We start from the raw sequence: 22,942 nt of genomic DNA on the forward strand, positions 1-22,942 counted from the left end.
TAAAATTTTTAAAAGTAAGCCTCTTCGTAAAACTCCTATAGTACATTTTCCAAAGAGAGTAAGTTTTCTGTTTTTCCACACGTTAATTTTTCTTCCCAATGTCTTAACCTTATCTTTCCAATGTTTCTCATAGCATTTTTCAATATCATGACCTATATATATTCCAAGACATCGGACTGGGTCATTTGTGATTTTAACATCGCACATAGTTTCATATCTATTTTTAAGGGTTCCAAGTAAAATCCCGTCTGTTTTCTTCATGCTTGATTGTATTCCTGAAGCCAGTCTAGTCTATCGCGCTTTCCATAGAATTTATATCTAATAATGGCAGTGACGCATCACCTGCATGCTGTAGAAGATTTATTTCGGTGCCCATATTGTCGTTTGTAAAACCTTTTGTATTTTCAGCGGACTTAATTTTAGTGACATTATTTCTAAAACAAAAAGAAAAATTATTGCTGAAACTGGACATCCTTGTCTGATTCTGTAAAAATGTTAAACAAATAAGGGAAGTCGCGCGAAATATATGCCATTTAAACATTCAGTGGAAACATATTGTTAATGGGGTTTTTTTCGTCGAAAACCGAAACATACAGCTTCTCAATCTTTTGTTGTCTAATATTGATTTCCTTATAAGATTTAACCAGAGACCAGAGACAGATATGGAAATTAAAATGTACGTAAAAAGCAATATTTTATATTACTACGAAATTTATAAGAAATTAGATTAAATGTGAAACTGTTTTATGAATTGTCAATATGCTTATAAATGTTTTTCTTTCAACTAAAAGGAGGAGACCTGTCCTCCTGTAGTACTGCCCTGGGGGTTGTGAATGGACTGTATTCTTCGTGAGGCGTTACCCCTGAACGACAGCATTCAGAAATATACGTGTGTATCTATTTTTTATTCTTTATACATGTATATGTTCTGCCTATCGATATCATAATGTTTATGTCCATCAATATATAACTTTTTCTTTGTAATCTATATAATATGCATGATAGTTCGAATTTTCTTATGAATATATATACTGTATCAAATGAAATATCAGAACAATCACTTTGCTATTATTGTACGTACATGTATATTCTTTCATATTGTTGTTGTTGTGTGATAATAAAATATTGTCAAATTCAAAAAAAAAAAAATTAAAAAAATTAAAATCTGAAAAAATAAATATGATACATAAAATCTGAAATTTCACAAAGGAGGGCATGAATGATTTGCATGCTTGATATTGATTATTGTTTTAAATAGAGTGTGCTAAGTACATTCATGCTGGCAACACATTGTGTCGTTTTTGCCGGAACCCCCCCCCCCCCCCCCCTGAAAAAAATCAAATCTTACGAATGTATTTTCGATGTCCCTGCTATGTTATTAACCTACATGGCAGTGATGGGTCGTCGATACATTAATTTATTATCATGTTGACTACGTAGACTTCTGTCGCGTCGAACGTGTTGCACAGTCTCTAGTAGTTTCTTTAATCGATAACTAATATTGGGTCTTCAATGAAAGGTGTAGATAAGTGACAGTGATCAATCTCATAACTCCTATAAGCAACACAAAATAGAGTTGGGCAAACACGGACACCTGAATAGACCAGAGGTGGGATCAGATTCCTAGGAGGAGTAAGCATCCCCTGTAGACCGGGCATACCCGCCATGAGCCCTATATATTGATCAGGTCAACGGAGTTATCTGTAGTTAAAATCTGTGTGCAAAGAACGACCTAACAGTCGGTATGAAACAAGTCTAACAGCATTTGACCCAATGATAGGTTGTATTGGCAAACTAGATCTTTATAACTCAATGTATAATTCATCCACCTCAGGAAAGTGTTTTCATATACCTTTTTGATATATTTTGATTGGTTGTATTCGTCGCTCAGGTTTCTTTGGAAACTGTTCACTTGCTCTCTGCTTTCACTCTTTGTCTTTGTACGAAAATTATTTGATACTGCTGTGCTAATTGAAATTGTATATTTCCTCTCTACCTACAACTGTGCCTACATGTTATTGTAGACATTTTTCACTCCTTGATTACATTTTCTTTTTAGTAATTACTCTGACTTTGCAATCATACTTCTTATCATTTTAGGTAAACTTGAATTTTTATCGTTTGATACATGGTATTCGGAAAAGTTTCAATATTCAATATGTACATGTAGTATAAGTTTACAAGTTTTTTTCGTGCATATTTGCTATAATGTTTGCATCTTTCCATCATACTTTTGTCGGCTTTCAGGATGATGTATTTTGCTTTGCATTTACTAGGTGCCGCAGACAGTTATTGTTATTACGACTATTCCTACAGCTACAGTTACTATTACTGTTACTATGACGATATGTAAGCAATGTGCAACTTAAGGCCATTTGCGACTTTTCTCTATAATGCAAACTGTTCGTGACATTGGGGTTATTTATTTGGGTAGTTTATTTTGATCGTTACTAGTTGCGGCAAGTAAAAGTTCAAAATTACTCTTAATATGCATTGTACATATGGGTATTACTAAGTTGTTGTAGCAAAGGTGTGGAGAAAAATCTCAATCTATTTAAAATAACACTGGAGAAGGATCTGACAGCATTGCGTCTGAGGTCGTGTTATTTCACCTTTCACACTTGACCTATCAAATGGCAGCTTTCAGTAATATGAACGTTTACCTGTTATATCGGAACATACAGGTACTTATCATACGCATGTCAATAACTACCGAGAAGCACGGGAGAATAATCAAAGATGGCGGCGGGCATGAGCGATGTTAGAACATATATATTAATGATTACGGCTGTATGATATCCAAGATCTTACGTTATTCTTCCTTTAACGCTGATATTTGGAATTTGTAAAAACAAATTGATGGGTCAACGTCATTTTTGTGAACTTACAATCTATATAAGCTTCTGTAAATCGATTCCTGATTGGTCCGTGATTCTTAGCCAAGCTATTGTTATTGGTCGAATATTTATAAAATTATTCACGAGATCGGGGTCAATAACATGACCTGTCAGATCCTTCTCCAGTGTAACAGTCAAAGAAGATATGATTTTACTTAGATTGAGAAAAATCTTCGAATCAATCAGAAATTGAACCCTTGACACTTGCATTATTAACCACTGAGGTAACCAGGTTGATATGCGAGGTATAATTATCATATCATTTCTGCAATATACAGTTTAAACCTATTTCGGAAATCATATAACAACTCTTCATATCGAGGAGATTAAAAAGAGTTGTAAAACGTCGCATATGACCATAACGAATAAAGCTATCGGCGTTCGTAACTCTCAGATTGTTATAGAAGCCATGGAGATTAACAATCTTCCAATGTTCAACTACAGCATTCTATTTATGATTTCTTACTTCTAATTTAACTTTACAATTATCTCTGTAGATCAATATGTTTATTTCTAATTCTATATTTTTGTTGAATTTAGGATTTATGATCCGTTTGCTTTTCTAAAGCCATCGGTACATGAATGTATGTTGTGAATGCAGGTTATTTTCTTAATCACTAAACTGTGCAAGTATGGAACTTTAAACGAATATTCCGTCTAGAAAACAATCGGCGGACAGCACAGTTAACTAATATGAGTTTTCAAACCCAGCTTTCTAACACACATTTTTTGTTTATACAATATACAACTTCTTCTTCCAAAAAGAGTTATTTAACGAAGTAGTAAACACTTTTCAAATAAAAACAAATCATGTTCTTAACGGAGAGAATTTGTGGACATAGGATTCAAATCGATGATAAGCAGTCTTCTGCTATCAGATTGAGTATAATTAAATTGTCTAACAGTGATCAATAGAACATCTGTAAGCAGTGCAAATAGTACTGAAAAGCATTGTAATTACCTTTCCTTTTTTTTTGGCAATTAGAATGTAGTGTGACGTAATAAGTAACTGGATTTATGAATTCAACTGCAAAAACGGCCGTTGTTGAGCACAATTAGAATCGACTGTACAATACTTACATACCTATAATGCTTAGGTAAGTTTTGAGAAGAGATTTGGTTTCGGGGATAATAACCTCAAGCGGCGAGCTCTTCTTTGATTTAAATCACTTTTATAAAAGCATAGTTTGTGAAAAAGCGAGTTAAACTTAGATTAAGTATTCTGGATCCCGTTACACTGTCTCTTATGGAGCACATGCCGGAGCCTGACCGGCTGTGAAAACAGTGGAGCAGTGGCAACATTACATTGACCCATGTCTACAACATAGGTCTAGTGGTATTCACTATGGAGTGCTACACTGCAGTCCCAATATCTAAACACTTTTAATAATTACGTGAACACTATAACGTTGATTATGACTGATTTCCAACATCAGTTATTTATTCCGTAGTTCTATCTATTTCATAGCCTCAAAGGTTGACTCAGCAGATTAAGGCGTTCGTACGGTGTCCGTAATAGTGCGTATCACGCTGACACACAACACGCCCTGTCACGCTAAGACGCCATTGTGCTATCATGCTAACATAAAACATGCCGTCGCGCTATCACGCTAACACACAATACGCCGTCGCGATATCACTCTAACACAAAACACACCGTCGCGCATTCACGCTAATGCACAACACACCATTGCGCTGTCACGCAAACACGCCGTCGCGCTATCACTCTAACACACAAAACGCTTTCGTGCTCTCACGCTGACACAAAACACGCCGTCGCGCTATCACGATAATACACAACACGCCGTTGCGTTGTTACGCAAACACGCCGATGCTCTATCACGCTTAACACACAACACGCTGTAGTGCTGTCAAGCTAACACGCTGTCGCGTTATTGCGCTAATACACAATCAAACGCGATTGAATGTGCAAAATCGCGACGGCATGTTGTGTGTTAGTGTGACAGCACGACGGCGTGTTTTGTGTTAGCGTGACAGCGCGACGGCTTGTTTTATATTAACGTGATAGCAAAATGGCGTGTTGGCGTGACAGCTCGACGGCGTGTTGTGTATTAACGCGACGGCGTGTTTTGTGATAGCGCGACGGCGTGTTGTGTAAACTAGCGTGATGGCGTTACGGCGTGTTGTGTGTTAGCTTGGTAGCGCGACGGATTGTTAGCGTGACACTGCGACGGCGTGTTGTGTATTAGCGCGACGGCGTGTTTTGTGATAGCGCGACGGTATATTGTTTGTTAGCGTGATAGCGCATTTGAAGAAACGCGCTATTACGCTTTTGCACATGGCCCTATCTGGACACCATACGTACGGCTTGTTGATGTCCGAATAGCGTAATGATTAATGCACTTATACTTCTCACTGAATTCGATACTCGGGATCGGCCGTGGTTGTGTGTGAGAGGTTCGGCAGTGGCTGTGTGTGAGAGGTTCGGCAGTGGCTGTGTTTGAGAGGATCGGCAGTGGTTGTTTGTTCAGTGGTTGTGTGTGAGAGGTTCGGCAGTGGTTGTGTATGAGAGGGTAAATATGGTCACCCATTCGGACTCATGGGTTTCCTTCGTGTACTCTCGTCTCCTCCCACACCAATGACCCATTCATGTCAATATTCGAGCCGGCAAGAAGCACAAATTTACGTTGTCGAGCTTGGTTATTAATCGTTGTAGAATAAATAGAGCTTTGAAAGAAAGGCGTAAGAATGTCGATCTGTAGATCATGAGTCCCAAGTCCTGCAAGGATTGATTTTTTTCTTACAATTCTAGATTGAATATTGTCACTAATACTGTACATCATACTTTGTTTTAAATTTCAGAATATTGTATTTAAGCATATACGTTTTAGATCTGTTGGAACAATAATCGGAGCCGTGGTCGGAGGAATTGTCGGATTCATCCTGCTGTGTGTCTTAATTGCTGTTCTCTGTATTTGCGTATGCAAAAAGAAAACATCAGGAACAGTTATCCAACCCGGGACTGTCAGTTCCACAGTGACGTCCTCAGGTATGTATTACATTCATCCCGGGACTGTCACTTCCACAGTGACGTATTCAGGTATGTATTTCATGTACATGTACATTCCTAATGCTAACTGTTTTTACCTAGAATGTACTTCGCAAAGATTGCGAAGTATTTCTGGAGATACGATAGCGTTGTCTCCGTGGTTAAGGCGCCCATGTTGTGTCAGGGAGGATGTGAGTTCGAGCTTTGTTTGTACTTCAGCTGCGGCATTACTACATGTTCGTGTATGATGTAATGATAGGGAGCGACAGCTTCGTCACCACACGCGGGACGTTAAGAAGTCAGAGTCGCGGGAATGTTGGATGAAAAGTACTGCCTCACTCGGGACATTGACACGATAAAGAACCCTCACTGCTTCGACCCTAAGCAACATGCACGCGTGTAGATTTGTAGCGCATCATCTACAGCTGGTGACGTCTTTATAAGAATGGAACGAAACGAAACAAAATTAATTTTCATTAACTTACATATATGTAGTTTGCATGTACATGTAGATCGAGAAAAGGTCATGCGATTTTCATTTACATCGTGTAAGACGACATTTGACTACATGTAATTTATATTACGTGCTTTAGATCAAGGAAACAATTATAGCATGATATCAGGCATCAGTCTAATTGAAAACAACTCCACGCATATGATGGTGTGTCCGTTATAAATGCACAGGTATACTTGAGATCTAAGCAATAAAGGTACTGACGCACACAAAAAGTACAAAAACAACATTTCAGAATCCCCCCTCGAGCAAAGTTTCAAAATCAATAGAAATTCACATTGTTACATATCCAAAGTAAAGGAATGTTGAAGGGGATACCGTAACAAGCTGTACATTGCAGGTGACAATAATCAATCAAGAAAGATAAGAACTATAATAATTCAATGAATTCTGTGAATTATCTGAATGCAAAATTTCACTCCAGTAAAGTAAAAGATTCCGGCCGAAATAAGCATTGACCAATTCCTTTTGTACATTGTACATTGTACATTCCTAGTTTGAGGTGCGCGTCATACATGTTCATACTTAAGCCTAGGTACCTGTATATGTAGAATATACACGATTGTTACGTGATTCTTGAAGCGTACACGTAGGGAGAGAAAGAGGTTCCATACTTGCATTGCATCTCTAATGCAAGCGAATCCTTATCAAGGATGATGTGTCTTTTCGAGTAGGAAAATGTCGTCTTGTTGACATTATACCGATGAAATTCTAGTTTACTATTAATAATATACCCGTTGCTGCAGACTCGTGGTTATGATGGGACCCAAGTGGTTCCAGGTTCGAATATTGACCCCATACCCACGTCATTCAAGACGTTTAACATTGATAACTGTTCCTTTTCAAGCTCTTGGCATTGAGGTAAAAACCGCGGGTCGTTTGGATACAATAAAGAACCGCTACTGCTACGGCCTTGGGCGCCATGCACTGTTTTGTGGCATTTCACTAAAAGCTGGTGACGTCTCTATACGAGTAAAAAAAATAATTCTAAATGGGAGTGGGAATGTAACAAAACTTTACACTTTCTTTCCTGTCTATTTTCGATTTTATTCTTATCTTCCAGCAGTATACAATTCCTATCCAAATTATCCCCAGCAACAAGGATGGGGCGCACAGCATGTACAGCCTAGTGCCCCAAGCTATCCTGGATATGGACAACAGCAGTATCCACCCCAGGTATCCCAACCAATGCCCCCGCCGACCTATGCTGAGAACGTGGTAACGGGACAACCTCCACAGAATACCAACTAATTTCATTGTAATGGTTTTCTCCTAAACACGTGAACTTCTCGTAGCTTTCAAAGGACGTAAGGGATGAAATTACTGATGCTACTGTACATGAAATATTTAATAGTGTGAGTCTATATTTATTGATAATTTTCTTATGTTTGATGATTCTGTGTTTAATTTAAGTTTCCGTCCTAAAGTAGATGTGATATTATGATTAAATTTATGGTTATTTCCATTAAAAATCTGTTTATAAACTTTTCGGTAAGTTTTGTTCTCTGTAACAGTACATCTCTAGAACTTTATTCTGTGAGATATTGGTATGCTGATGTTTATTAACACGTATATTTGCCATACTCCGGACAAATCTTATTTTTTGCTAGCGAGGAAATGCTTTTGGTCGTTGTTAAACAATATTAAATAAACAAATGTTTGTTTTTTTTTACGCAATCTGGAAGTCACGTATTTGATTCTTTATCCAGTCGCTGCAACAAGACCGGCGGACAAGATGCATTTCATTTCCGGTATTTTTGAAATCTCCCAGCACGTTATACTTTTCAAATCTGGCATTTATTAATTGACAATTTCCCAGTAATATAATCGAAGCCGAGACTTTCTTTATTAAAATTCCAAATATCGTATGTTTCCAAAGTACACAAAATTACATGCAATTTGTCTTTCATATGCATATAGTAAGTACTTCTTATAATTAGTTCACCGAAATATACTTCAATAATTGGCCACTAGAAGGATTTTATTAAGTCGAAGCCCCGGTTGCTAAATATCTTGTTAATTAGTTAGGTAGGCACATGGTACATTGGCGTCAGGATCAGGTATGTGACCTTCTTCAATCAGCTGATAATGAACATAGTGTTAGTGATACCTTTGAAATAAAAAATACCATCATTCATCACGGACAACATTGTTTATTTCGAAGTTAACAAATTTCCCGATGAAGTCTTAACATTAAAACTGCATAATAATGTTTTAGCCACCATTGTATACTAATAACGATGTAAAAAATACCTAGGAATGTAGCGAGGAAAGCGACTATAAATCGGCAACTGTTAGTAAACGTTTACATGGGTCGCTGTCTAAACACTATTTGGTAAGGTTACTACTCCCCTACCCTTTTGTAAAACCGAATGGGGCTATAGGTTTCTTATCTGCCTGTCCGTCCCTTTGTCTGTCAGTCTGTCTGTCCCATCGGTTTTCCAGAATTTTTTCGGTATGCTTTAGAGGATTCATTTAATTGCAACTTGCGGTGTAGTTTCAGAATGACACACTATTAAAGATCAAGTTCGAGTTTCATAACTTTTGATCAACAGGTGTGAAAGAAATTAATTCTTATACTGCTGTGATTTATATTCATCGGGATTGCGACCGTGTTCCGATGGAAAGGCTGTAAAAGTAGGACTCCTATATAAGTTATGCACGGATAAAGATAGTTTGGTGATTAGTAGATGGTATAACTAACACATTTAATTCGCTTAAAATCCTACTTTCACCCCACCCCCTTGTTCAGAAGGGGACAACAGGTTTTTTCCTGGCTAACGAAAAAGGTTACAATAAATTGCCGGAAGATGTAGTAAAACAATTCGTAGGTGTAAAAAAGAAAATGACGGAAATGAAAATAAAAACTGCCGGAAATGCAGACGATTTTTGGGGAGAAGTGAAACGCAGTCGACTGTACTAACCACTACGCTACCGCGTCGTGTTTCTGTACTCTACATCGTCATAATGGCCGACTTCCTTTAAAAACAGAGGTAAAAATCACTATCAGCAATATTTGACTTTTCCTTTTCAATTCAAATACATTGCCGAGTATCTTAGTAGGTAAGCATATTGACTGCTGAACTGTAGGTCGCAGGTTCGAGTCCAGCAAGGGTTTTAAATTGTTTTTCTTCAGATTATCTTCTACTAAATCTGTATGTTTTGACAAAATAAAGTAAATTTGAAGACTTTGAACTTCAAAATATTATACATATCCTCCACTTTTCATCTACATGAAATTTCTCTGGTGTGGCATACCTCCTTAACATCATTGGTGTGGATAATGAGAGCAAAGAAGTCAATCGTATTACTCTAGAATTTATTGAAATCCATTGTATACTACATTGATTATTCTAAATAAAGGTACTTGGTTATCCTAGTCTTATCACAATATCCCAAGATAATACGGAATGAACTGATGATCTAATGTAATTATGAACATATAAAGATTTCTCAAATTATTTGATCAATCAAAAGGGACAAAGAACAAACAAATTTGAAAAAAAATATTTACATTATCTGTCTACATGTACGATACAATATTTCCTTATGAATGAAACAATTGGACACAAACACACATGCACACACATAACCACATTCTTGCAATACCGTCAATCTTTAATATAAATCAAATAACATATCTATTTTGATATGAATATAATTACTTAATGACTCTGATCGATTATTACATTGCACATTGAAATATGCAAAACTTGTCACACAGCAGGAGGTCTTATCAAATTAACCGGTTTTATTTTACACAATATGAAAATACCACGTCTTTCCAGCTTACTGGTAAAATTGAACAACTCTTTCCAATTTCTGCTTAGGTGTCAAGAAATTGGCGTTATGGTTTCTCAGTATCCCATGGACAAACTGAGGTATCTTGAGCTGCAACATCATAGGTGGAATATGCAAGATATATCACGAGATAATCTTCAAATAGGAAATGTCATTCTGGTATCATTTTGCATTTCAATATCACGAAATTGTTAGCTGTATTTCCCGAGGTAAGTCGGAACAGAATATGCTGTTATTATCTAGTTTTACCAATGTAGTGTCCTGTGTCACTAATTCCTCACCATTGCAGCTCGACCTATACACTCGTCGTGACATGGCAAGATCTCTTTAATTCCACCAGTTAAGTCAGCGGTCCATTAATAATCCAATTTGGGCATGCGATTGATATCCATTGTTTCTATATTTATAGAAGATGCCCATCTTCGCAAGCCAAGTGTCCGATTCGCTTACTATCATGCGAATCGGACACTTGGCTTGCGAAGATGGAAGATGCCATGGATTTGTATATTTGTGAGTTTCAAACCTCTAGAGAGGTGGATATTTGCTATTGGCTGCTCTTTGGTTGCTCGTCCCTTTTTGTTTTTGTTTTTTTTTTCTTACCCATGGGACACGATAACTATTTTATGATAACAACTATTCATTCAAAATAACAAGGTCACATGTCTTATCGATCATTCGAGCATAAATTAAAGTGTCGCTAGCCCCAAGAGCTATGTTAAGATATATAATCACTATGACCATTCTGACCCCACCCTGGTACCAAAAGCTCTGTCCCTGGGATCACCTACATGACTATGAAGTTAGGCTGTCATACATAAGTGCGGTTATATAGAAAATGTTTTGCAAATATGGTATTTTAATCTCTTTGCCCTGTCCCATAGGCCCCTGGACGCGTGATACCTCAAATTCACAATTTATACCCCCTTGTCCCAAATATACTTTATATATACCAATTTGAAAAGAACTGGAACGGTAGTTGTCAAGAAGTGAAAAAAGGTTTTATTATTAACGTACGACGGACAACGGACGTAGCACGACGACGGACACAAACTTATAGCAATAGGTCACCTGAATGACTCAGGTGACCTAATTGAAAGTCATTAGTGCACAAAACGGATAGCCATCCACATCTTAATTTCATACAAGTTTTACTTTGTAAACATTATTAATAGAGTATCTTTTTAGCGTCTCTCTACATTTCATCCAGGGCTTTTTGAAGAATGTATCTCATATCACTATCCCTAGTTTCCTTCTTAATTTTCAGAAGAGATTCTTTAGTTTTATCGAGAACTTCTCTGTATTTTCTCGACAAAAGATATTGCACTAGTTTTGCATTTTTTTCTGCCTTTCATTCACTTCTTTTTCAAGAATACTTCTCATAATGCTATCCTTTGTTTCCTCCAAAGTTTCCAGAAGAAATTTTATATCTAAACGGAAGCCAATTTTGTCTTTCATCGATGAAAGATATTTCAATAGCTTTCCATTTCGGTGATAAATCGCTACACCGAGAACAGAATATCCGTCCTTGGTTTTTTGCTTTATTTGTTCTATATTCATTCCGCAATCAAATAAAATATCTACAATCTTCTCTTCTCTTCCATCTCCTTTACTCTCTACTCCAACATAGTGAGCAGGCAACCATCCCATTGTAGTCGTCTCATTTACTAGGTGCTTATGTTTTTGCGCTACATATTTGCAGATATCCCCTTGTTTATAAGTACATGCAACATGTAGAAGATTTTTACTTTCCTTAGTGCGAGAGCTGATCTTCATCTTCTTGTCCTTCACAAGGAATCTGAGAATTTGTAAGTTGCCACCTTTCGCCGCATAATGCAATGCATTCCATTCGCGTTCATCTTTGCAGAGTAAAAGTGATTCCTGTGTTTCGGTAAGATGCTTCACAGCTTCAAGCTGTGCATATTCACACGCAATGTGGAAAGTAGTTTTCTTTGTGTGCGTTATGTCTGTGATCAAGCTTTCTTTCTTGGTCCTCAAATGTTCCAACACCTCTACATTATTTGATCTTGCAGCATAATGAGCAATATTCCATCCACATGCGTCTTTTTTATCAAGATTTATTCCTTTTTCATTTTCTAAAATATGCAGACAGAAATTGGGTTTGCTTTTCAAGCATGCGATATCAAGTATACTAAGACCATTCTTTGTTAATCGCCGTATGTCAATATTAGCTTGTTTTAAGTCATCTAGAATTTTCATATCACCATTCCATGCAGCCCAGTGGAGAGGTTCACAATATTCTTCCGAGGAACACATTTCTGATCCAATCCCTGGACTTGGATTACATTCCTTTACAAGGTAATCTTTTGTGAGTGTTTCGTAGGTGTTGATCAGATATAGACTCATGTCTTTATGCTGATATCTAATTGCATAATGGAGAATAGTTTGACCGTTGTGGGATTTGACCTCTGCGGGAGCACTCTTCAAGATTTCTTTTAAGATGAATATCGATCCCCCTTGAGCAGCATAATGAAGTAGAGTACATCCATATTCGTCACGTTGACAAAATATTTTTATACAACCTTCCCCTTTTGACTTGATTCTTGTTTTAACAAGATACTGAAAACCAGTATATTCATCATTTAGACATTGCCTTTTCAAAAGTTGAAATAACTCAGCCTCCTCAACGGCATAGTCAGAAAAAATTTCCTTCTCAATGTATGCTGAAGAAAAGAAAACAATAAAATGAATTTAGTGAACGGTTGTCTATGTTAAACTGACATTCACGATAATATGTCTTTACGAAAACTCAGTGGTCCGAAGACCAAGGCCAGTGAATTTTACGGTCGGGTCAGTGAAAATTAAAAATCAAGAAGTCCGATGGGCTTGTAGACTTTTTGGAAGTCACATAACATATAATGTTGGATTTAGATATCCTAAACGTCTTATTTGCTTAAAGACCCAACTTTAAGTTAATGCCCCCAAATTTTACCTGTGTCACGATCAATGATAAGCTGCTGGTCAATCAAACTTTTAACAATAGAGCTTAGGTTGATTGACGTTTGCAGAGACCGTGGTCTACAGCTACCTGTGAAAGATGTTTTGATAACAATCATGGCTAATGATGACCGGCAGTCTTCAGATCTCGAGGAAAGCCCCAGTATACCTGAGTTTTGATAGCATTGACTCGCACCTAGAATATTTTAATTTCTAACGTCCCCTATACAATGCAATTTATCATCGTATTTTCTCTCTCCATCTTTATACATGTATTATAGATTAAACAATCAGAAATCAAACAATAATAATTAAAAAAAAACACCAAACAAACATAAGTTATTGGAATATTTTCTATTGATGATTTATTGTGGCTTTATATTGATAAAAACATGAACAATTCTTTATTGGCGCAGCACATCAACATGTATAATGGTTATATTGCCCATGCGTAAAACTGTTACAGTAGTTTAAAAAATGCTTCTGTTTGAGATACCACATGGATTATAAATTACACAATCAGAAATCAAAGAACAGTAAAAGAGTTATTGAGATTTATAATTTATCATGGTTTTATATATATATATATATAGAGAGAGAGAGAGAGAGAGAGAGAGAGAGAGATGTGTAAAACTGTAGCAATAATATAGATGAATAATATGGCATGGCAATAGTGTTGCATACGTATGACAATAATTACTCATTTAGTCAATGATTGAGAGTAAGGGAGAGAGAGAGAAAGGGGGGGGGGTAGACTAGCTATGTGTCAGCTTCTGTTTGGGATACCATCGTTACACAAACACTACGTCCACAGAAACCCTAAAGAGAGAGAGAGAGGGGGGGGGGGGACTACGTGTCAGCTTCTGTTTGGGATACCACCATTACGCAAACACTACAGCTACAGAAACCCTACAGACGGCCCATATTGAGGGGTATCTTGACCATTCTTCATGGTTGTACATGTACACAGATCTACTTGGATTTATTCATTCTCTCGAAACATGGATATTTTACCTACTACACCCACGACACCGCGAACTCCCAGGACACCAGGAAGTGCCTGGAAACGCCGGGTAATATTATATTTCGGAAATTATTTATATACGATATATAACAATTTAATTAGAAGTTTTAAAAAGCAAAGGTTTAGAAATGGGCTAAACGTGTCATTTGCAATACATAAATATGACCAAGTTTGAAGGTTTACGGGAAATAGAAATGCGGTATGCATGTAGGTAGAAATTTTAATTATTTTTTGTTGTTGCACAAATCAAGACACTAAGCATAATTTGTAATAACCTGAGAAATTTCCTGTGTATATCATAAAAATATACACAACAACTGATCTCTTGGCCAGGCAAATTCCAGGTAAATAACATTGACCATAGATAAGCTCCGCCCACATTCAGTCATCCGTGGAGCAACCGTACGGTGTTTTTTTTTGGGGGGGGGGGTCTTTAAATTTACCATCAAAATAAAAAAAAAATAACACATAAAGTAAGTGTTTGGACATCGTGGTTTATTTATTTCGTAAAGAACGATAACTATACTTGTAATTGTCAAGATAATTTGTACGTTTATCACGTGAATATTAAACGACCAAATTGTTGAAACAACAAAAATTCCCGCGTTCAGTATCGCACCGCACACCGGTAATTGCTGCTTTATTGCATTGTCCAACTAAAATGAACTTAGTCAATTACAGTTATTTCTGATTTTATGCAATTTCTATAGTTTATAGAATTAATTAATCGTAGAGAAGGCTACTTCCGAAGGTGTGCTCGGGCTGTTTTTATGTTTGTGAAAAATACGTGAATTTGTAGTCGTTGTTTGCGGTCGAAGAGAGAGAGAAAATACCGTGTACTGTGTTGTTTTTTCTGGTATCGACAGAAAGGATGTCTTAGGGTGGATATGAATACGAGTAATAACCATACTTTCAGTAAACTAATTGTACAATTTTACAATGCATTCCATAATATATGTGATGAACATATGAAAATTTAGGGGGCCAGTAAATTTCATTGTAGGCCAGTAAACTCAGACAGTTCACAGGTCCGACTGGCCAGCAAGTTTTAAATGTTTTCGTGAAAACTGCCCGGGCATCATATATAGAGAGAGGGGTGGGCATTAGGTTTTTTCATTCTTTCATATTTAGCCCATCGCTTAATCTTCAACAGAATTCATAATATAGATGAAGTTCTGTCGCCGAGGTTTGGGGTCTTGAATCTAGTACGGATAACTCCGTTTACATGATCAAAATATAGGGCTCACGGCGGGTGTGACCGGTCAATAGGGGATGCGTACTCCTCCTAGGTATCTTATCCCATCTCTGGTATATCCAGGAGTCCGTGTTTGCCCAACTCTCTATTTTGTATTGCTTATAGGAGTTATAAGATTGATCACTGTTATCTTCACCTTTTAAAATAAGTGATTTCAGGTCCTCATTTTCAACTATATCAACATCACTACTAATGACATATCCAGCTGGACACAGAGGTGGATTATGTTTATAATGGTCTATATATAGGCACTGTAAAATTGTTTGTAATTTTGAAAAAAGTATGGATGCAATAGTAGATGTACATATATAATATATATTACATGTAAAGTTGTTGTAAATACAGAGTGCAGACTTGAACTTGAACTTGAACTTGAAATATGCTGAAATACAAGACAGAAAGTTTTTATGACGAAGAATACTGTTTATGTTGACGGTATCTATTCCTTTATCAGTAAATAGAAGTTACGTTTAAGGAACTGGCGTCATGATTCGGAAGGATTACATATATCATCAATAACCGGTAGTAGTTTAAAGAGTCTGTGATGACAAAAAACATCCAAAACCACAGAATTCAGTCTATGATCCTAGTGATGTGCAATTCGTTGCTGCTTTGTTTCAAGAACATAATGACAATGTAGATGGAGTTGTTTCTTATCTTTCAAATGAATGTACTCCCATTTTCTTTTTAGTTCATGACAGTAACGTTATATGACGCAGTGTAACTTATTGTTTCATCCATAACAGTGGTAGATAAACCATACTGAATCAATGACTGTAATATTTCACTATTTTTGTATATACTTGGAGCGGGTTGATTTTTCTATTGAATAGAGTCAATGATTGTACTATGTTATTGTGCATTATGGTGACCTGGAGCGGGTTCATGCAGTTTTCATAAATCCGGCGTTTATGATTAACTAGATTAGATGTTAACAATTTATTTTACTTAATATTTTTGAGTGATGATATGGCGTAGAACCCTAGAAAGCTAGTGTTAGAGTATAAGTATGTATGTAAACAATGTCGAGGAAATTCGGACTGTGCACGAATACATGTTCATTTTTTATTACGACTTGATTAATGATATGAATGCTATTATTTAGTTGTAGTTGATGTATAAGCATGTTTGATCTAAGTATTAATGTGTTACCTAAGTGATACGGCCGGAGAAATTGTATGTTGAAGTCTGTGTCATGTGTATGTAACCACTTGTTTTTCTGTCTGCTCGTTTCCGGTTTAGCACGCGACTGATGTGTTAAATATTGGTGATTTGGTGTCGGTAATACTTAGATTAACATGGTGTATTGTTGAAATAATTGAGTGAAAGCTGTTTAGTATTTAGAGCATTGAATATTTTGATTGTAAACTTATTCTATTTTATGTTACTTATTATGAACGAAAAAGTGATGTAAATAATATGATTACGGTGTGACCGTTGGGGCGAGCGCAGCATATCTGAATACATTTTCAAAAAATTTATATTGAAAACAAGGAAAACTGATTAGGATTACTGTCTTGCTCTTCTCGCCAATGTAGGAACCAGTTTAGCGGGAAATGCAACGAGCGTGTTGTGACGTAGTCTGATAGTTGTGACGTGGCCTGATAGTTGTGACGTGACTGTTTACATTTCTTTAGACAATATTTTAAAAAGAAAAAGAAAGGGGGAAAAATATGATTGTCATCTTTTCCTTTCAAATAAGAAAGGTTTGTAATACTTCAAAGATTTTTTTTTATTATTTTACGAGGGACTTATGGGATTGGCGTCAAAAAAAAATTCTTGTTAGAGGTTGAGATTTAGCTCGGATTATTTCCCGCGCTCTAGTCATTAGAGCTCGCAGTACGAGCCAGCGCTCGCTATTAAATTTATCGGTTATTGATTGATGTCTTTATATCATCCGATAGGTGGCGTTTAAGCAAAAGCGATTTTTTTAAATAGTGATCCTATCAGGTATCGTGATTTAGTCACAAGATCGATTATCGATATTTCCAGCTGATCTTTTGATCTTTTGATCGTTTGATAATTAGTATAAATACCGCAGATTTGACGTCAGCGACTTACTTTTTCACCTTTGGTATATTGAGAATAGTTGGTACGTTTGGTTGTTCCATTTTTTTTTTTTTTATTTATTTATCTATTTTATCTTTAGGATTAGATTTTATTTATTTAAATGATCGGTATAACGACCGATGCGGTGATTTAAGTTGTTATTTCCGTGAGTAGTTATTCATTTAGTAAATTTTTCGGAAGTTTATTAATTTTGGAAATGATTGGAAATTTAAGTATTTTTGATTGAGAATTATTTTTGGATAAGTTAATTGTCAATTCAGATATTTTTTTTTTAGTAAATTTTTGTTTATATTTTAATGATATTTTTCTTTCTGGAATTTATTAATAAATAAGTTAGGAATCAACAATATGTATATCAAGACAGTAAATAAACTGTGATGTACACGAGTGGTTTAGTTTTTATTGACATATGGAAATAGGTTAACCATAATGGACTATGCAGTAATCGAACTGTACGTTCACATGTTGGTGATTTGAACTTAATAAATATTTAAGTGTATTATAAGTTAACCATAGTGAATAAGTGAGTAATTTAACTCAGTTCACAACATGGTCTTCAATCCTGTTTACATTCTATAAAATGTTCTTATAACGGGATTATTAATTTAATTACAGTTACTCCCCTTTACCCAACCCTATTGCATTTGGGTGGTTTTAGGTTTAAGTTCTGATGATATTTTGATCATATTTTTAATTAATTAGATGTATTGTTAATGTATGAATGAGTGGTGTGAGTGAAGATATAATTATAAATGTTATGTAATTGAATAAACTTAATATAATCTTTGATTAATCTTGATTGTTCATTGAAATGAAATGGTGAATTTATGAGTTCTGCACAGGTCCGTCTGATATTGGTATTGTTTAATTTATTTGCGCATCGTTTAAACATCTTACAATTACTGCTGTGCTACATGAGAGCTTATTAGGTTAGCGATGATTTACAGCTACCCGTGAGCATTACACGTACAAAGTGTCAACCAAATCATTCTGCCTTTGGTAAAGAGTGTCTTGTTTTGATGTTAGATTTATAAAATGTTGAGGTTTATTTGAATGTTACTGTGCATCCAATTCTTGTTTTTACGGATCACAATACTCTCACAGTTTTGCATAAAATACCAAACAAGAATCAAAAACTCACAAGATGGAGTTTACTATTGCAAAATTGATATTGATATCAAACATATCAAAGGCAAAGACAATATTATTGTAGTTGTCTTATCAAGAGTATCATATATATACTCCATTTTTTGTTTTATTTCAGTGCGTTGATTTGATGTACATATGTATATGCCATTTAGGTTATGATTTGTAGAGAATTAAGTTTTCATATTGTCATTCAAACTTTTTAAGGGGGGGGGGTGTTTGTACTTGATTGACACCTGTGATATACACAAGATTCTAGACGTTCTATTTTTAAAACGATGATTGCCGGTTCAATATAAAGATTAATATATAATCATGTTTATTTGAGTCATGAAAAGGAAAGGTCTTGAAACTTCATTTTAGTATAAATAAACTGTATTTTGTGGTATTAAGTACTCTTTAAGCATTTGACAAACCATTTACGGAATTACATCTGGAAAGTGAATTGATTCCACTTAAAGGTCATATGAAACGATTTCTAACAATGATATTTTACTTTAAAAACATAAAAATGGGTATGAATGAAGGTCAAATAGAGTTTAATGAAAAATTATTGTCTTTGGGTTGATAAGAAATAAAGCTGTAAATTTGTACATAGAATGAATTTGTTATCCGCTTATCGTTCTTGATTATGTGTGTTTATGACATCACAACGACCCATCGATGTAAACAACGCAATGAAAATAGTATAGGCCTTACGTTTTGTTCAACGAAATATGTAACTGCATTTAACGGATATGGACTAATTTCTGTTTTCTGACGAACTGCCCGATTTTGTGGTTCAACAATATCAGTTTAAACCAGTCAGGAATGATGTACGGCAAGCGAATAACATTTTACAACAGAGAATGAATGATATTGAAGAAGTCAACACTGCACAGGCACCTGAAGTATGGCCACTACTACCCCCTCCTTTTCTGACTTTTTTTCGGGGATAATTTAACCTCCAAAATGTATGGATTCCTTGTCTATCCCATGCAAATTTCGATTTATCTAATCCTTTTCCACTTTTTATAAGCTTTAGAGATTGGCCTTCCATCAGTAACAATATAGACGGTAGAAGGCCAATATCTAAATCTTACAAAAAGTGGGAAAGTCAAACGGTTACATAAATCAAAATTGGGATGGGTTAGACAGAGAATTCACATATTGTGGAGAAATTATTGCCCCCCCCCCCCAAAAAAAAATCAGAATGGAAGAGGGGGGGGGGGTAGTACTGCCCATACATCATGCAGATGCCTATGGATTTCAAGACCCCATGCCATCAGATACTGAAGTTTAACTATAATCTTAAAAAGTTTAGTCGTATGAACTTGTGTACATTTCATTTATGAAATAGCCTAAAATCTGTAATGACAATCCCATTTTCCTTTTTATAAGATTGATTGATTGAGAATGAATACAGTTTTACGCCCCTCTCGAGAATTTTTCACTAATATGGAGACGTCACCACTGCAGGTGAAAGGCTGCAAAATTTAGGCTATGCTCGGGGTCATTGAGCAGGGAGGGATCTTTATCGTGCCACACCTGCTGTGACACGGGAACTCGGTTTTTGTGGTCTTATCCGAAGGACCGCCTCTTTCGACATGCAAAGGGGTACTGCTCAAGGACCTATTCTAACCCGGATCCCCACGGGATACGAATAACCACAATATTGAGATAGTGCTAAAATGTTCTTGTAAGTGTAGAGTACCCTAAATGTGGTAAATGTATCATGGATGTCATCTGATGTACTGGCGCACGGTTCTTCATAATCAGCTAGTGTTTCCTCGTGAGTCCAAATTTAAGTATAAAATTCCCAAATCGTTGTTTTAATGGGGGAGGGGGTGCTTCTATATTTTTCAAAAGTAAGTTATATATAAAAATTGCTTGCGTTTATAATTTTATAGCAGGTATTTACTTCCTCACTTTACATCCTCGCTGTTCAAATATTTTAATGAGAGATTTTTTTATAAGCATGTTTAGTATTATCAGTACTGATATAGTATATATGGAAAATAAATTATAATTTCTGAATGATACTTCATGATTTTCTTTTTGAATTTCAGAATTAAAGGTTTATTTACAATTTTAATTCAACTGAATTTTACAATTAATAATAAGAAAATAAAAAATTACACACTTTTGTGATACTCGTATAGCTATATTACACGTATAGGCCTAATAAACATGAAACTGTACGAATATCGTTGACTGATAGAGTTTGTAATGCAGATAAGATAGGAAAATATAATATCATTTTGAGTAGATTTATTCGAAGTTCGCGTTCATTGATGAATTGTTTTTTTTAGCTTTTTTTTTTTTTTTTTTTTTTTTTTTTTTTTTTTGGTCATTAAAATGATAACCAACCGTTGTGTAATTTAGTAGTACATATTTCCAGTGTCTTCGCTTTAACTAAGCGGTTGACTTTAATTCATATTTTGATTTGTCTCAGTCTTTGGAAAATAAAAAAATATTGGCACAGCATCTGATTTGAAATTGATCTATTTGTGTCCACATTGTTGGCTACTGACGGATGTACTGAAGTGCAGTCTTCATGGTACTACAATCAAATGCAGCACACTGTGGCATGCTTCAACGCTATGCAGTTAATACTTAGTTACACCATGTTATAAGGCCTAGTTGTTTACATCACAGTGGGTCTTTTTGACGTCATCAGCAAGGGAAAGCAGACGCGATCATCAAAAATCATTTTCGTGATCGAATACTTTTGATCAGCTGTTATGACGTTATAATACACTGAATAAGAAAAAATTAAAAATGAATTAATGTTTAATAACCCTTGATTAATGAATTTCCATACATAACTCAATTTCTTCATGATATCGTTTCATATGACCTTTAACAGCCGATTTTTGACAGTTTAATTTCTCGAGTGTGAATTCAACTCAACGGTACACGTTTTGGTGAAATCTGGTTAGAACTTCTGTAAGTTAGAAATATTTTCATTAGTATATTTTCTGTAAATACTTGTAAATCTTTGAATTATTTGTGATTTATTTCTACTGATCTCAGGGTTAATTCTGACCATAACACATGGCATACATGTATGATGTGATAGTTTATGCTTACCAGCACGATATTCGTCCTTTCTTTGTTCTTTAGTTCTGCTACCTTTTGCTGATGTATTTTCTACATATACAAAAGTGAATGATATATCAATACCATATGACACCGCCAATAAATGTGTTTGAATGGGAGTTCTAGTATCCAACCAATTTATCAGATAGATAGTAGGATTATCAATATTCAAACTAAAATCATATACTGGATATTCAACTATATACATGACTATATACTGAATGTAAGGTGACGATAACGAACAGTGATCAATTTCATAACTCCTACAAGCAATACAAAATAGATAGTTGGGCAAACACGGACCCCTGGAAAAATCAGAGGTGGGATTATGTGCCTAGTAGGAGTAAGCATCCCCTGTCGACTGGTCACACCCGCCGTGAGCCCTATATCCTGATCAGGTAAACGGAGTTATCCGTAGTCAAAATCAGTGTGCCAAGAACGGCCTAACAATCGGTACGAAACACGTCAGACAACATTTGACACAATGATAGGTTGTATTGACGAACTAGATCGTTATAACGACAATAGAATTTGCGAAATGCTGACTTCAATCGAGACTGTTGAAACCCCTGTACCATCAAATTGTTTGTCAGTAGCTAACCTCGACTTAAAAACTGACTATACGCAGAACAAGCTCTTGCATATTGAATCAGTTGAGATATATAAACACAATATGCAGGTGATAATGGAATATTGCTACATAAATATGGGAAGTTGACGATGGAGAAGCTGAAATCATCCCGTTTGTCATACAGTTGAGTTATCACTTTGCCGCCAGTGTCTACTCTCAATAAAATATCTAAGTATGAAGCAGAAGTTGGCGACTCTGTGGTGTCTTTCGAGATCACAGGGATATATCAAATCGACATATGAATGAAAGTTATTATTGTTAATAGACAAAACGTCATCGATATATCCAAATGTCGAATTGAAGGCCACAGCGAGAGATTTTTCTCTTCTCACGTAGAAGTTTTTTAATAAATTCTGCTACATATCCATATAGAAACAGGTCAGCTAACAAAGGAGCACAATTCGTGCCCATGGGGATTCCAACAGACTGTTGGAAGACCTGATCACCAAAGACCACGAAGATACTGTCAATGAGGAACTCTAGCATATATTTTTTTCAACTTCAGAGTACTTGTGCGTGGAATCAGAGTGGTGTTTAACAAAGTAAGATTTTGAATGA

At 35.8% G+C, this 22,942-nt stretch overlaps 2 protein-coding genes across 3 annotated transcripts in view; one reads left to right on the forward strand and one right to left on the reverse strand.

The window, feature by feature from the left end:
* The first annotated feature begins 2,251 nt into the window (after positions 1-2,251).
* LOC130048613 (uncharacterized) lies at positions 2,252-8,089 on the forward strand. The gene is made up of 3 exons (XM_056145595.1): positions 2,252-2,349; positions 5,750-5,907; positions 7,485-8,089. The coding sequence occupies exons 1-3, from the start codon at positions 2,252-2,254 to the stop codon at positions 7,670-7,672; spliced, it is 444 nt and encodes a 147-aa protein (XP_056001570.1). The 3' UTR covers positions 7,673-8,089.
* Positions 8,090-9,726: 1,637 nt separating this feature from the next.
* Positions 9,727-22,942, reverse strand: part of LOC125653861 (uncharacterized) — a 30,920-nt gene continuing 17,704 nt past the window's right edge. For both annotated transcript variants that reach the window (XM_048883539.2, XM_056143606.1), the window contains exons 8-9: positions 21,745-21,804; positions 9,727-12,903 (exon numbers count right to left, since the gene is read on the reverse strand). In XM_048883539.2, coding sequence (XP_048739496.2) covers positions 11,546-12,903; positions 21,745-21,804 — 1,418 coding nt within the window. In that variant the 3' untranslated portion in view covers positions 9,727-11,545. The remainder of the gene's footprint in view (positions 12,904-21,744; positions 21,805-22,942) is intronic.

Source organism: Ostrea edulis, chromosome 7 (assembly GCF_947568905.1).
Source record: "Ostrea edulis chromosome 7, xbOstEdul1.1, whole genome shotgun sequence".
Taxonomy (NCBI): domain Eukaryota; kingdom Metazoa; phylum Mollusca; class Bivalvia; order Ostreida; family Ostreidae; genus Ostrea; species Ostrea edulis.